Source organism: Olea europaea, chromosome 10 (genome assembly GCF_002742605.1).
Source record: "Olea europaea var. sylvestris chromosome 10, O_europaea_v1, whole genome shotgun sequence".
In the NCBI taxonomy this organism is placed as follows: domain Eukaryota; kingdom Viridiplantae; phylum Streptophyta; class Magnoliopsida; order Lamiales; family Oleaceae; genus Olea; species Olea europaea.
This window is the reverse complement of record NC_036246.1, coordinates 33,519,974-33,535,120: the sequence shown is the minus strand read 5'-3', so window position 1 is coordinate 33,535,120 and position 15,147 is coordinate 33,519,974. Positions and strand designations below refer to the sequence as shown.

The 15,147-nt window shown below is 32.6% G+C and overlaps 1 protein-coding gene across 2 annotated transcripts; it reads right to left on the bottom strand.

Moving 5' to 3' along the window:
- Window positions 1–739: 739 nt before the first annotated feature.
- Window positions 740–8,173, bottom strand: LOC111401911 (protein LOW PSII ACCUMULATION 3, chloroplastic). Of its 2 annotated transcripts, none has more exons than XM_023029887.1 (12): window positions 7,706–8,173; window positions 5,838–5,868; window positions 5,504–5,596; window positions 5,361–5,423; window positions 4,209–4,320; window positions 3,859–3,944; window positions 2,535–2,593; window positions 2,336–2,438; window positions 2,183–2,243; window positions 1,637–1,719; window positions 1,459–1,539; window positions 740–1,084 (listed from the first exon to the last, which is right to left on the bottom strand). In XM_023029887.1, the coding sequence occupies exons 1-12, from the start codon at window positions 8,155–8,157 to the stop codon at window positions 1,025–1,027; spliced, it is 1,284 nt and encodes a 427-aa protein (XP_022885655.1). In that variant the 5' UTR covers window positions 8,158–8,173; the 3' UTR covers window positions 740–1,024. The 2 variants fall into 2 exon arrangements, with proteins under 2 accessions (XP_022885655.1, XP_022885656.1); XM_023029888.1 differs by having other exon boundaries at window positions 773–1,084; window positions 1,467–1,539.
- Window positions 8,174–15,147: the final 6,974 nt, after the last annotated feature.

The window sequence follows — 15,147 nt, the reverse complement described above, 5'->3', positions numbered from 1 at the left end:
TGAGTCTAGAACAGGGTAAAATTAACATTTGTAGTTAGAATTATGAATAATCTCTTTCATACATTTAATCTTATTGATAATCTAAATTGAATGCATGACTTTTATATGAATTCGAACTAGAAATATGATCGTCTCGTGTTAGTTATAGATTGATGTATCTTGGAAAATAGCATTTAATGTATTAGTTTTATTGGTTGTAAAAAATGCATGAATTGAATAAAACGATTATTGAGAATTGAAATAGATAAAAACAAAGGGATACATGAATCAAATACAAGCATTCATATTATATTTAATCACTTTTTATCGCTTTCTTAGAGTAGAATTAGAATAAATAACAAATAAATCACAGCTCTTTTGATGTCACCATACTTCGAATTTAATAGTAGCTATTGAATTACAAATTATATTTTATTTCTCATAGAAATGATACTCTTAATTTACAAATCTTATTACTTATACAACGATCTTATAAGCTTGTGAGTTTCACTCGAACACAAAACACTAAAGCAATCTGCGAAGGGATTACATCAAGTATTTATTTAATTTTTTTTTTTCATCTAGTGGACTTAATTTTATGAGCTTGTAATTGATGCATTTTAGTTTGTTTCTTTTCAATGCTTATTGCATGACTTGAAATGTGAATATTATTTTCTCAAGTTTAACTAATCCAAAATTTAGCATTAAATATAAACTTTGTAAAGTAAAATAAAATCTTATCATATTCAACTCCCTAGACAGTTTTGTCATAATTAAAATATACATATAAAAATTACTAAAATCCAGTTATTTGCTTAGGAAATTTTAAATTCATTACAATTCCGCCATGTTATGAATAAAATAAACTTTGTAACAATCTAGATTAATTTGAAATTTGAGTCTTACAGTGTTCCTCTTTGTTTCGGCTGAAGCTGTCAAATACCCATTAGAAGACGATTTCAGATCAGTACTGATGGATTCTCTTCAGTCAACAATGAACATTGATGTAGTAGTTAAGGTTTCAGATTGCAGCTGCTTCAGCCATTCAACTACGCCATGCAGAAGATAACTCTGTATCAACATCTTCTTCCCACCAAGTGGCCGTCTGTAATATCAAATTTACTTGTTACGTGCTATGTAACCAAGCTAAAAACTTTCAAACGGCGTCATTATGCAGATTATTGAAAGAAACTGCAACAGCCAATTATGATGCTGTAAAAAGCACAATTAGGCACTCGTAGAAAAGTCTCATCTTGCTAACTCAAATTTTATTTTGTTCCAAACTGGACCTTTTTTTGTTTTGAGTTTGGTCACTTGGTTAAGATCGGTTAGTTTTTCCATTGGAATTTCTGACCTCTACCTTGAAACAAAAAGCGAACTTCAGCGACCAATTTGAAACACAATAAAGGATAACAAGAAACAGAAAACACGAAAAATCTGATTTGAACACTAGGGAGTGAGGGAGGAAGAAAGGAAAACCTTGTAACCTCTTCGAAGGAACTCGAGTGAGCTTCCTTGTTCCTCCTGCAATCCTAGGACCCTCAATAGTTCTTCTTTAGTCTACCATGCCAAATAAAAGCAAAGTTCATAAGGTTTGGTTATCACGTATATGAAGTCACCAAAAAAGTGCAGTTGACAGGATCAGATGCATATTTACTTCACCCAGAGTGAAACGATTTGTGCTCTCTGCTACGCAAGCATAAGAACCATCTGTTTGCTTTAACATCACCTGCCAAGGCCCTGAAGAAGCAATTGCAAAGGGTTTATTATATGATTATCGAAGTTAAATGAATTAAAACTGAATCATCGTTACTATCTACCTTTTTCTTCATTCAGGTACATTTTCAGACAAGATATAGACCATGTTTGGCTAAGCAATGTAAAAATCATTGTTCCAAACATGTTGGGTTAGATTACTTTTAAGTATGTAAAAGAAGTTACTTATTTTGAAAGAACTTGACCCTTAGTGTCGAAGTAACATAACTCATTTACAGATTTAAGCAATCAAAAAAATTATTGATTTTAAAACTTTCTTAGTTGTATATAAATTTACTTTTTAAGCTTAGTCAAACATGCTCATAGTATTTATATTTGAGTCCTCTCCAACACCTAAAAGAGTTAAGAGTGAACTGGAAATGAAAAAATTGAAGAAAATAGATAGCTGGAAAGAGGAAAAAAACAACTAAACAGAACTATTAGTCACCCGGGTATTGACGAAATAATGCTCCACTGTAATTCACCAGATAAGGTGCCACTGCAACTGTCTTTTTCAGTACAAAATATTTAGTATTCTAGATAAAATGTCAAGATAAGATAAAAGGAAATGCTCATAAAATTGTGATCATCAGGACAGTACCTTTGAGTAATCTCTTGTTCGTATGTAAAAGACTGGAATAAATTGAGAAAGAAAACGAAAATGTAAATCTTTGGGCGGGAAACCCAAAAGACCCAGATCAGCTCTGCACATTTTGATTAATGTTTGTCAAAGGTATTGCATAGAAACATCAATATGGAGCTTGATAATCCATCATAATTCACAAATAGCTTCTGCATACCGTAGTGTGTCAAGTTCCAAGTTAAAGAGAAGACAAGGTGTGGAAGATGCAAATTTTTCCTGCATTATCCAGAAACACCATTAATAAGATAAAGAATCATCATTATCTATGAAGCCTTATTACCATTACTTTGTGTCGACTTATTGTCAGCTACATTGATCCTTTTTCATCACTCCGCTTCATTCTTTCGTTAGATCTACCTGGAGATGTATAGAAACTAAATCCTTAACAACCACAACAAGCCATCTTACTTTAGGTTTATTCCTCTTTGTAACTTGCTACGCCGAACTACTTTACGAAGAGATTTTAGGGTTCTTTTAAACCTTTTCCATCAGAGTGTTTCAGGAGGTTTTGCAAAGAAGACCCAACCTAACCCTACCACAGCAGGCGGGTTGCTTCCTCTGTCGTCACCGGGGACTCTTGGTGAGAAGACCTTAGGATAAGTTACTAAAACAAACAGGGGAGGAAAGGATCAACCTGTTCAGTAGAACTCTGAAGAAAGACTGTTGGAATCATAGTTCAGATTAAAGTTGGTTTAGTGAGGGCGACTGCGAAAGTCACCAAATGGGTCAATCTTCTCCTCCGGTTTGTTCCAGATTTGAAATATAAAAAGGCGAAGGATTGTAGTTTCCTTAGCTAATTACCGAACTGGGATTGCTCCCCAGCTTGAGCAAGAATGGTTGAGCAGAGAGGAGTAGTTTGCTTACTTCTACCCTTGGTTGGGAGAGAAAGTCCCCTCCTTGAGAAGCGGGGAAATGATCAAAGAGAAGAACCAGAGTGGTGGGCAGGGCGAAAGATTAGGAAACAATTTTCCTGCTCTTAATAATTCAAGATAACTTCTCCATAGATGATAGCACTGATTCAGAACTCCGGATGGTTATTACATTAATTTAGGAAGAAAAAATATAAAACATGATATTGCATTCCATTTCCAATCAGTAGTTCAGTTCGTTTATTTTGTTTCCCAAATAAAATCCAAATGAGGACCCGAGAAGGCAGTAAAAATCAGCCACATACGATTTTGATAGTGGATCCAAGAGAAAATGGGGTGGGAAGCCGCAAAATGTAGACAACAAAAGGAGAAAGAGGAAAACGAAGATAACAGACACTCAACAAAATAAATGTTTCATTTAACAAGTTAATTCACGTTCTATTCAAAAATTAAGTAGCAGACTAAGAGTCTGATCTAAAATTAAGAAACAAAAAGTTAATTCTGGTAATTTACTTCGAAAACATAGTTTTGATATTCAATTGCATTTAAGGATTAGAAATAAGGCATGCAAGGTTGTAGAATAAGCCAAAGGGGTAAAAGCAAATAGCGTACCATATACTTCTCGACATTAGACAGATCACGAGTGCTGCAATTGATGAATATGTAGAGTGATGGTGGCTTGTCAGATTGCCAACGAGCTGCATTAGAAGAGAGAGAATGAGTAGTTAAGTCCAAAGCATCTAGGCACTGAACACTAAAGATTATATTATACCAAATGAAAACATTTCAATATTAATGTGCAATTATGCAACGTAGTTCCAGTACTAAATTGAGTGAAAATATGATGGTGCAAGAACTCTAGTGTCTATTTCTATGTACCATGATAGGCAGAAAGATAGCATTAAAATATGCTATGCTTATCATGATGGGCAGCAAGAAAGAATTAAATTTATACAACCAACCTTCATTTTCATCCTCGAAATCAAAATCCAAAGTGTCTCTTATGGATTTGAAAAATGTTGTGACTGGACCACTGGGAACATCATCCAAGGATCCAACAGTTATACCATCAATCTGACAAAAAAATTAATAATAATAGTTTAACAATATGAACTTCCAGCTACTGTGATGTATTGACTCTCCTTAAGTTGAAAGAACAATAAGTTTGGACCAAGTAGACCTAAACCATGTAGGCACCAATACTATCAATGTCAGTCTATCTATGGCTATTATCTATCTCCAGCCCACCTAGGGTTCATGAGAATTAAACAAAATGCCTGATAAGAAAAGGACTGCCTAGTTGGGTATAGAGGACCAACAAAGCCCACGTCAATCCGACATCATATACCATTGGAAGTTAAATCTTCAATAAGCTTTGTCTCAATATATTTGAAAAGTATTATCAAAGAATTGAACTTCAAAATAAAGCTTCTATGTAGAGACAAGCAACTTACTTCACTTGGTTCTCGAAATCACCAAGAAAAAAATTCAATCATTCTTTTCCATTCTCAATGTGAAACCCAAGTTTTTGAACACCTAAATACTGTCTAAAATGCATGAAATAACTTTGTTCAATCTTCCTAATTACAAAAGAGTGAGAAAAACTGTTACTATCTCGTTTTAGCCTATGTTTGGCCTCCATTTTTCCAAAAATTCATTTTTTCAAAACTCATTTTCTACCACATATTCTCCCATAAAATAATTTTACACGTAAACCCAAAACTTTTCTCATTTTCTAATCATACATTCTCCAACAAAACACTATTCATTCTGATAAAAAAGGGGCTCAAACAAGGGCTTAATATAAAATTGCATAGGATCTCAAAAGAGCTACTAAAGACAATATTAAAATAACATATGTCCAGATTAGTATTTCATGCGGAAATGTTTACATTCAACACAGAATTTCATGATACTTCTCATGATACGTGACTCAAATTTTTCATCAAGATATTTGCCCTTCACATTAGTTGCCAATTTATCACACGGCTTAAGTAAGATGACTCGTCTAAAATTAGTGCTTCTCAGCAAGTGCTCACCGGAGAATTTCTTGATACTAAATGGCTGAGAAAAGCAACAAGACAACATGAAAATCAGGAATGTCATCTAGTTACCGAGTCAAGAGCTGATTTAAAAAGATCTGAGGCCCTGCGCTTTTCTGGCTTGTCGGGAAATACCTAAAAAAATAATGTTTCTCAGATATTGCTCCTCAAAACCAAAACATATCCATATCCATGAGAAGCGAGAATCTTCTTACTATGCAAGCTCTGGTTTCCTGTTTCTCTTTTAGCTTTCTAACTACAGCCAAGGCAAGTTGAATGTTGGCATCACTAAAATCATCAGACGATCCCTTCACATTTTTAGATATTCAAAAATATCAAGCATCTGATTAAGAATTTTTGGTCAACAAGACAATGCAACATCAATCAAGAGATAGCAATGAAAAAAGTCCTAATGATTCTTTCCAACAAGATCTATATACAAAAAATTTCAAGAATTCTATAAATGAAAATCCACAATATAAATACGAGGAAGCCAATCTGTGGAAAGCCATTTCTTGGAAGACAAGTGCTTGAGAGCTAAGAGGATACCTTGTAAGAAGAAATATTGCTAGGCAGCGGACTGGTAATAGCAAATTGCAAACCAGCAGAGCGTCAATAAAATGAAAAAAGAAAGAAGGTGTCACAACAGAAATTGATGACTGACTCAAGACCCTGGAGAAAAACTTAAAAGAAAGGCAAAACATCTAAATTTGTTCTTTTATGAATAAATTCAGAATCCAGCAGAGAGTAAACGAAGTTTGGTAGTACAGGAAATTAAGCAAAAATATATTCAAAATATCAACCTATCAAAGAAAATAATGCATTGGAAAACGACATTTCATCCATAAGCTGACATGAATCTTGATGAAAAATGATGAATTCTAAAATTTTGGGGCTTCAAACAAGAAGCCTAATTATTTATTTCAAAATAGATGAAATATGAATCACCTCGCCAACTCCAAATTATTGATGTCTTCAAGTATGTCAGCTATTACTCTTCTTAGATCTTAATACCATCAATTCTTTCAACTTTTGACATTACACAACCCTAATGGCAATTATAGGCAAATTGTTCCACTGGAAACTTGTTCCTATCTACTGGATGATAAATTTTCATCTGTCAGTTCACAATTGAGACATACTTGTGTAGTATTAGAAAGCAAATTTTTTTTTATATCATATCACATGTCACAAAACTACATTTGGTTATTGTTAAATCTGGTTGACAGAAATGGAGAATTGTCACAGAGATTGGGGATAATTGAAAAATACCTATCGAGTTAAAAGCAAGTTCCATATGGTAAATGTTATTATACTAGCTATACTTTATACATTCAGTGTTGGGCACTTGAAGGAAAAAAGTATATACAAGATGAGTCTAACAAAAATGTTATGATGGATGTGCAGTAATATTAGAAAAGAAAGAAAAAAAGGTGAGTATATACACCAATAAGTGGATGTGGCACCTAACTGAATAAGGGAAGCACGACTTAGAGCATGTTTGGTTGGGTGGGTGATCTTTGCCCAACATACTCTACGGTGGTTGGGTCATATCTTTGCATAAATATGTTCTCCTTCACAAGAGTGATAAAATTCAGGTAGAACACAATAGAAAATGTAAAGGTAGACTAAAATTAACATTACCTTGATGCAAAAAAAAAAAAAAAAAAAAAAAAAAATTTTTTTTTTTGGAAAAAGAAGAACAAAAAAAAAAAATTTAAAAAAAAAAAAACCCTTAAAATCTCTGAAGAAGGTAGGCTTTCATATCAAGCAAAGGATGTTTTATGTTAATTTTTGAAAAAAAAAAAAAAAAAAAATGATTTTATTCAATCTTTTGGCAAAAGTAGCAGCAAAACAAACAATTTAACAAAAAAACAACGCTTGAAAAGATAGCTAATAAAATATACAAATACCTTTGGACTTGAAAAGAAGAGAATCAATAGTCCAAAACTAATCAATATGCTTCTCAATTCACTCTTTCTACTAATAAATTTTGTTCTCATCAGTAACAAGGAAACACACATTTTATTAGTCTAGTTACTTAAATGTGATACCTTGGAAAGCCATAAAGACCTTGCTAATTCATTAACTATGCACGATAGCAATAAAAAACTTGCAACTTTCAAATAAATTGATTTAAAATTCAGAAAAAATGGGAACCTGAATTTGCATCACATCACAAAGAACCAAAGAACTTTTAGACTCAATATAGTGATCATATTGAAACTTAATTTGCGACCCAAGCAGAATATAAATTACAAATAGGAAAAAAGTACTTAAAGCTTGGGACATGCCTTACTGTTACCCAATTAATCATTAAGAAACAGTATAACTACCATCACAATAAATTCAACCTAAAAAGTAATATTTCATAGCAATACAAATTGATAATAAATAATAAGCAAAGAAATACGCACGGGAAATCGATTTCGAGGCGGATTTTTCCGTCCTTGAGAGCATAGAAAAGAGAAGTGGCAGCATCTGAGACAAGAATTTCATATGATTTGGGCTTGTAAACCTCAACACCCATCTTGCGTTCAGCTTCAGGTTCGGTAGCTTTTGAACTATTAATTCTCGTGGAAATGCTCTTGAGATTGAATTGAGACGGAAATGAGCAGATTAATTTTCTTGGAATTACGGGAACCAAAGATGAGAAAAGGGAGTGCCGAGAATGTGGAGTTAGAGGAGAAAACACTGATGGGTTCTTCGTTAACATATAGAATGTGGCCGTCTGAGCGGCCATGACGATTCTTGGATCGCCACTCAGTGTGCGACTGCGTGTGCGTGTGTGTGTGTGTGTGAGAGAGAGAGAGATGGCGAGGAGGGAAAGATAACGGTATGAAGATTGGGTGGCTGACAAGGCAACCATGTCTTGCGAATCGACTTTATTTTTATTTTATTATTATTATTTAGTAATAAATTGTTTACAAGTCTTCGCAGGATTTTTAGACCTCCACTTATATGAAATATCTACATCGTTCATGAAGATTTGTAGTCATTACAAGAGAGTTTAACAAAAATAAGCAAAATTCACTGAATATGAAATAAGTTATTATAATTGTTTTTTGTCATGTAGGCTATAGGCAATAGAATTTTAATTATGGTTCTCTGAAATTAGGTAGGAGATCAGGACTAACTAAGTTATAAGTTCTAAATCTTCAATAACTAAGTAAAATTACATTTCGATAAGTGTAAAATGTTACACTTATTTGAGTTTTTAATCTCTCTAGTTTTTACTTTATTTAAGTACTTTTCAATATTTTACGGTGTTTTATGTGTTAGGAACATCCAAAAGTTCAGTTAACACAATTGCAATGAAAAATTGCAAAATAGAAGTGATAAGTGTATTTTACACACTTATTTTTATCACAAAATATGGATAATTTTTTATAAATATATTGAAATATAGCTTAATTCTATAAAAATTATATTGACAAACAAGTAAAACAGATCAAAATGGAAGAAAATCAAAATTCAGGGACCAAAGTACAAATAATCAAAAGATGACAGCATGAACAAAAATGTGAAAGAGTCAAGGACCAATTTAGTAAAGATGTGAAGTATTGGAAGAAGAATAAATGAGAAAAGAAGTCAAGAAACGAGAAAACAGAGTTCGAGGACTAAAACACAGCTTTTTGAATTTTGTTAACACTATGTGGTCGCATAGTATGTTTTTCCATGCGGTCGCATGATGATTTTCAACAAGTTTTAGGGTCAAGTTCCATTGAACTATGCTATAACATATTACAATTTTGGCAAAATTTTTTATGTGATTGAAATTCTTATTGAAACAAATTTTGGGATGTTTTTTAAATACCTTGGGCCATCCATAAGTAGGGGATAACATGTTAAAACACATTCATAGAGGTTTTGGAGCGTAGAAGGAGGTAAGGAAACACGAAGATTGATTCCAAAACCCAAAGATTTAATTTAAGATTTAATTGGATGATGTTGATTTCTCAGTATTTTTTTTATTTTCTTCTTTCTAACATGTTAGGCTAGATTTATTTGTATTAGGAGAACGATGAATCATGTGATATGAATTTTTAATCTTTAGTTTTACATATTTGACATCAAAAACACATTTTTGGATATTGAATAATCTATATGAATTTTTTTCTCTAAGATTATTGTGCACAGTAGTTTCGTGAATGTGATAACTGATTTTATGCATTCGAAAGAAGGAAAATAGGTTCGATATGGTATAAATCATCATAAAGTCTGATGGGAATATAGATATACTGCTATGCCTTATGTAAATCTTTAAGTATTCATAAAAATTCATATATTTTTATATGTTCGCATTCGTCGTAGAAATATAGTCAGGTCATATATAAAAGTATATTTAACATTATTCCAAAGACTGTTGAATATAATAGGAATATTGATTTTTCAATATTCAACTGTGTTGTCCAAGTGTAGAATTAAGTTAAAAATAATTAATGCATGAAAATTCGAGATCTTGGTGCATTTGTCATTTATTAGAACACATCAACTTTCATTTAACATACTTTAAATTTAGTTCAGTTAATGCATTCATAATTGCATACGTAACTTACTTTAGTTATAATTTTATCACAACAACCATGTTATAATATTCTTGTTTCGGTTCAGGTTACGATAATAAAAATTGAACTAAGTCAATCCCCGTGAGAACGATAGTTGGACTCAAAATTTACTTTATTACTTGTTAACGAATCGTACACTTGCGGTAGGTTTAAATTGAAAGATATTTTCTTGAACAAGAAAGTTGGACATCGGAACAAGTGACCAAATTGAAGAATTAAGATGAGATGCAGAGATTTTTACTAGCAAATAATATACCGCAGAAAAGCTTACACGTTCAGAGTTTATTGCACTTTACATATACCTAATTCAAGTTTTTAATGCATTTTATTCTGATCTGCCGATAAATTCTGCGATTTTGCGCTAAAATTACATAAAAGGGGTGCTCTCTGGATAATGACAAATGTATCAAGTTATCATATTTTATACATATCATCAAAGAAATGTTATTAAAAGATATTTTCCCTTAAGGTCTTTACCTATTTGGACATTCAGTTGTAGAGATATTATAAAAAGAAAATTTTCCCTTGACAGATTAGTTGCTTTTCAATTGGGTTTAGTTTCTCAAAAGTTATTGTATTTTTTGTGTAATATGTATTTAATTTCTACCTTTGATTCCAACCTTAATTTCTTTTCAACTTTCTTTGGTTTTCACTTAAAAATTAAAAGTGTCTTTTCCCCCCCCTCTCTCCATTGTGCAGATTATTACATTGGACTTCTGTCTCCTTGATGCCCATTTTCTTTCTTTGTGACTATATGTTGTCTTTATACATGGTGCAACTAGTTAGATGTCAATGAAATGCTACTTTTTGTGGAATTAAGTCAGAGTTTTGAAACAAGAATATCTTAAAATGCATTTGTTAACCTTTGAATTTATATTCTTGTTTGTTCTACGTGAGAATCTTGCCATTTTTTTTTATTGTTATTTGTTTTTCCTAACAGCAGCAATATCTGATAAATGTACCATCTACTGAGCCTACATAAGAGAGAAGTACACCTCCAGTGATTTTCTAGCACAAGAAAACTTAAAAGATGAAGCCACAAATAAGTCAGGAAAGACCTAATGTGTTAATTTTTGTAATTAGCACATCCATTTCGTTTTGTTTTCGTTCCTTTCAGATTGTCATTAGGTTAACTTATTTAACTATATCTTATAGTATTCAATGTGAAGCTGATAAAGAAAAAAAATCGTTCAAGAAATGAATGTAAGAGACATGAAAATGTTGAGATAAATGTATGAGGATATTTGCACGAATAACATGAGAAAAGGCATATACACAAACAAGAGCCTGGAAGTACGACGTCATGAGAATAAATTAAGGAAATAGCTACTTAGATGGTGTGAGAGTGTCTCTCAGTAACCTAAAGAACGTCCGATTCGTAAGAGCAATAGCATTCTTGTAGAATGCTGAAAGAAGGAACGTTGATCAAAATTAATACAATATGGATTGGTTTGAAAAAGTTTGATCATTGTATTATACAAAACAGACGTACAGAAAAATAGATCGACGAATTCTTTACAACACTTTATCAAACAAACCACCGCACAAGAAGATATCTACGATCAAAGGCACGGAGATATTGTACCCTTCTGTATCAACACAGAAAACCTAGATTCACCCAGGAACCAGTTGTCATGATCACAAGAAACGCGCAGCTTCTTCAATGGACCAGAAGAACTCAATGTTACCATCAAACACATACACTCTTTCACCATATTTCACAAAGAAAATCACTCTCTAAACAAATTAAAGAGTTACTCAGATCAAAAAAGAAAAGATGAGAAAACAGAACACTCTAGAAAACCCTTGAGAAGATGAAGACCAAATGACAAGAAGTTCATATAGAGATTGAGGCATCAGTTGATCCAACGGTCTAGAGTAACTTGCACTTTTAGTTATAAGGTAAAATAACCAAAGTCGCAAATACTTCTATCTGGACTAAGTATGGGCTCGGGTTTCACTGGGCTTCTTCAGTTAACGTTATTGGACAATAGTATAGTAACACGGGCCATGCCATTATTATCATTGCCTAATGTATTGGGTTGGATCTGGCATCACAGCCCTAACACATCAAACATTAAAAGAGGAAATTAAGTCCTATACCCTTTTTTTTCTAAGTGTTTTGATTAATACTCTTAAATTAATTAAACATTTTAAGAAAGTATTAATTACGTCCTAAATTTTAACCAAAACCCAACCCGATTAACTACAGCAAACCCAAACCTAACCCTCCATATTCCTCATTCGTAGAAGTCGCTGGCTTGCAAAATCCACCAGGCAATTTTCGCCGATCTCTTCTTCAAGCAAAATCCGACTTTAAATCTCCATTTTCGGCCTAATTTTTGTCGATTTCTCCTTCGTTTTCCCTTTGTATCCGTTCGTCTTCATTATTTCATTTTCATTTCGACCCCAAAATTGAAATCCCAAATTCTCTGTCAAGCCTATCCCCTAATCGATTTTGCCCACAATTGAAGGACCGTAAAGCTCGATTGTTTAAGCTATTCATATGGAGAGACCACAGGGAGGTAATGGTGAAACATTTCTTGTAGTTTCTTAGGTACTTAATTTGGCAGCTACATATATTTCATTACTATATTTTGTTTTTTGAGCACAAGTTTAAATTTGATGTGATATCAAATATCTCTGTAATATTTATGATTTTCAGCATTTGAAGATCCTAGGAAAATTGGCGTGAGCAATGGGCCAGCAGCTTCCGTCCCTATTGTTGATGGTAATGAAGGTAGACCATTGTCTGTCGCACAAGTTGTAATAGAGCAAATTGATATTAAAGGAATGGATGACGATTTGACACCCACGACTGCCAATGAACCTTCCAGATTAAGAGTGGATGCTAGGAAAGTTGCTTGGACATCAGCATATTGAAGTCTGTTGTATAAACTCTGCCTGAACCTTAAATTGTAGTTTAGATGCTAATCTTTAGGCTATTTTTGATTTCTGATGTGGACACTAGATTGAGGTTATAACTAAACTAGCTTATGGTGACCCTCGATGTCTGCTAGTTTGGTGATTTATTTAATGTCCAATAAATGTATATGAAGCTTGAGTTTGTGTTGTATATGTACACTATTTAGCTTTTGGGTTTTGCTGGTTTGAAATGATGGATGTCTTTGATGGATCCTCAGTTGCATAATCTTCATATTTACATGATGGCTAAGCTTCATTATTTGTTGACCCATACAATTGGTTTTGTTTCTGAAAATGCTTTAATTGATTGCTTTTAATTTCATTTATACCAACACCACTGTTTTGAAATTGTGTGTTATATTGAATGTATTTTCATTTGAATTTTGTTATTTTGTCCATGAATTTTCTAGAAGTGTTGTGAGAGAGAGGCAGCAGTGAAAGTAGTTGTTAATCTTATTGTAGAATATTGTTCCATGTATGTTTATCATTTACTCACTAGGCTTGTTTCACATGTTAGATGCCATCTTTATCTCAACTGCAATGCAATTATTGATTTAGAAGATGCTCGATAAATGGTGCTTGTAAGTATCAACTAGTTTGTTACGTCACTTCTTTGAACTTTTGTCACTTTTTATAGAAATTGTCAATTCCTTTTTTTCTTTTTCTTTTTCTTTTTTTGAATTTTTGTCATTTTTTTTTTAATTTCATCACTTTTTTTATTTTCTGTCAATTTTTTAATCTTTGTAATTTTTTAATTTGTGCCGCTTTTTTAAATTCGTTAATTTTTTTAAATTTATGTCACTTTTTTAAAAAAAAAATTTTTGTCATTTTTGAGTTTTTGTCACTTATTTTATTTTTTATTTTTTATCACTTTTTTCTTAGGCCCTGTTTGAGCCCCATTTTTACCTCATTAAAATGAAAAATATGACAGTTATTCATCACATCAATCCACCATTTTTGAATTTCTATCTTATGTGGAGCCCATAACGGCTCTATTTTTCATTCTCATTCTACAAATAATGTGGCTCAAACGGGCTCTTAATTCTGTCACTTTAAAGTGTTTATCACTTTTTTATTCTATCACTTTTTTTAATACATGTAACTTCTTTTAGTTTGTGTCACTTTTATGAATTTTGGTCACTTTTTTTCAGTATTTGTCATCTTTTTTTGAATTTTTGTTACTTTTTTTTTAGTGTTTGTCATTTTTTCCAATCATCTTTTAGATTTTTATCACTTTTTTATGGACAAACATAACTTTTTAATAAAAGTGATATTATATGTTATTTTTTAATAGCAAAGCGACATTTAACTTAAAGTGACATAGTGTAACTTTTTAATATTACACAGTATTTTTTAACTTTCAAAAAACCTTCTCATATGATTTTTCAAAAGACCCTAATTTTATGGGCATTTTTGTAAGTTGTCCTTCAAAATTCTCATTTTTTGAGGGTATTTGGGTCTAATTTTCCCAATTCATAACATCAGCCCAAGCCCAAAGCGAACCCAAATCTGTAAACAACGCAGACTGAAATCCAAACACCTTTGAACCCAGCACAATCCAAGCCCAAACCAAAATCCAAAATCCATACCCAATTGAAACTAAAACCCAGGCCCAAACTGAAAACAAAATAAAACCCAAGCCCAATAAACTAGAAATAGTTATTATCTAAATAAAAAAATGGTTAGCCTAAAAAGTAAAAACCATTGACTTACATGTCTACTACTATTATTATTACTCATGTTGATCATATTCTTGATAATCACATGAATGTTGTTCGCTCCCTCAACTAGTTTTTGCCAACGTCTCTAAAGGTAGTTTAAGAAACACCCATTAATTGAATATGCGACAATGTAACAAAGTGGACAAAAGTAATAAAAGCACAATTGTGAAAAAGAGAAGACTAATTACATAAAATTCCGAAAAATATTATGCACAGTACATCTGAAGAACAAATAACAACTACAGAACAAAATTTCAGTACAATTGCTGCAGATTCTTCTTGATTTCTATACAAGAGCTACTTCTTCCCTTCTTGGTATTGCGGTGCCTTTGCAGATGGGACATACATTTTTTTGACACAACCACCTCGTAATGCAATCGACATGATATTCATGTCCACACGGAAGGCGTCCAATGCTCTCATCGTCTTCGTACTCGCATTGGCACACCACACAGATTTCAGGCCCTTCGTTTGTGGGTTTTGCCTCTTCCGAAGTAGCGAACTTTCTTGTTTTTAAATGTCGGAGGATAGTTTCTTGTGAGAAATTGGTCCGGACCAGATCATCACGAGAGATGTTGGTAGACAAATTTGATCTCCGATGCTCGATAAAATCAGACTCATCCCATACTTCGACTTCATCATATG

Coding starts and splice junctions, on each gene's coding strand:
- LOC111401911 (XM_023029887.1), bottom strand. CDS start 8,157: ATGGTTGCCTTGTCAGCCACCCAATCTTCATACCGTTATCTTTCCCTC. Junction 4,321..5,360: donor TTAAATCAGCTCTTGACTCG/GTAACTAGATGA, acceptor TTTTTTTGTCAG/ATTGATGGTATAACTGTTGG. Junction 2,594..3,858: donor CTAATGTCGAGAAGTATATG/GTACGCTATTTG, acceptor TGGATAATGCAG/GAAAAATTTGCATCTTCCAC.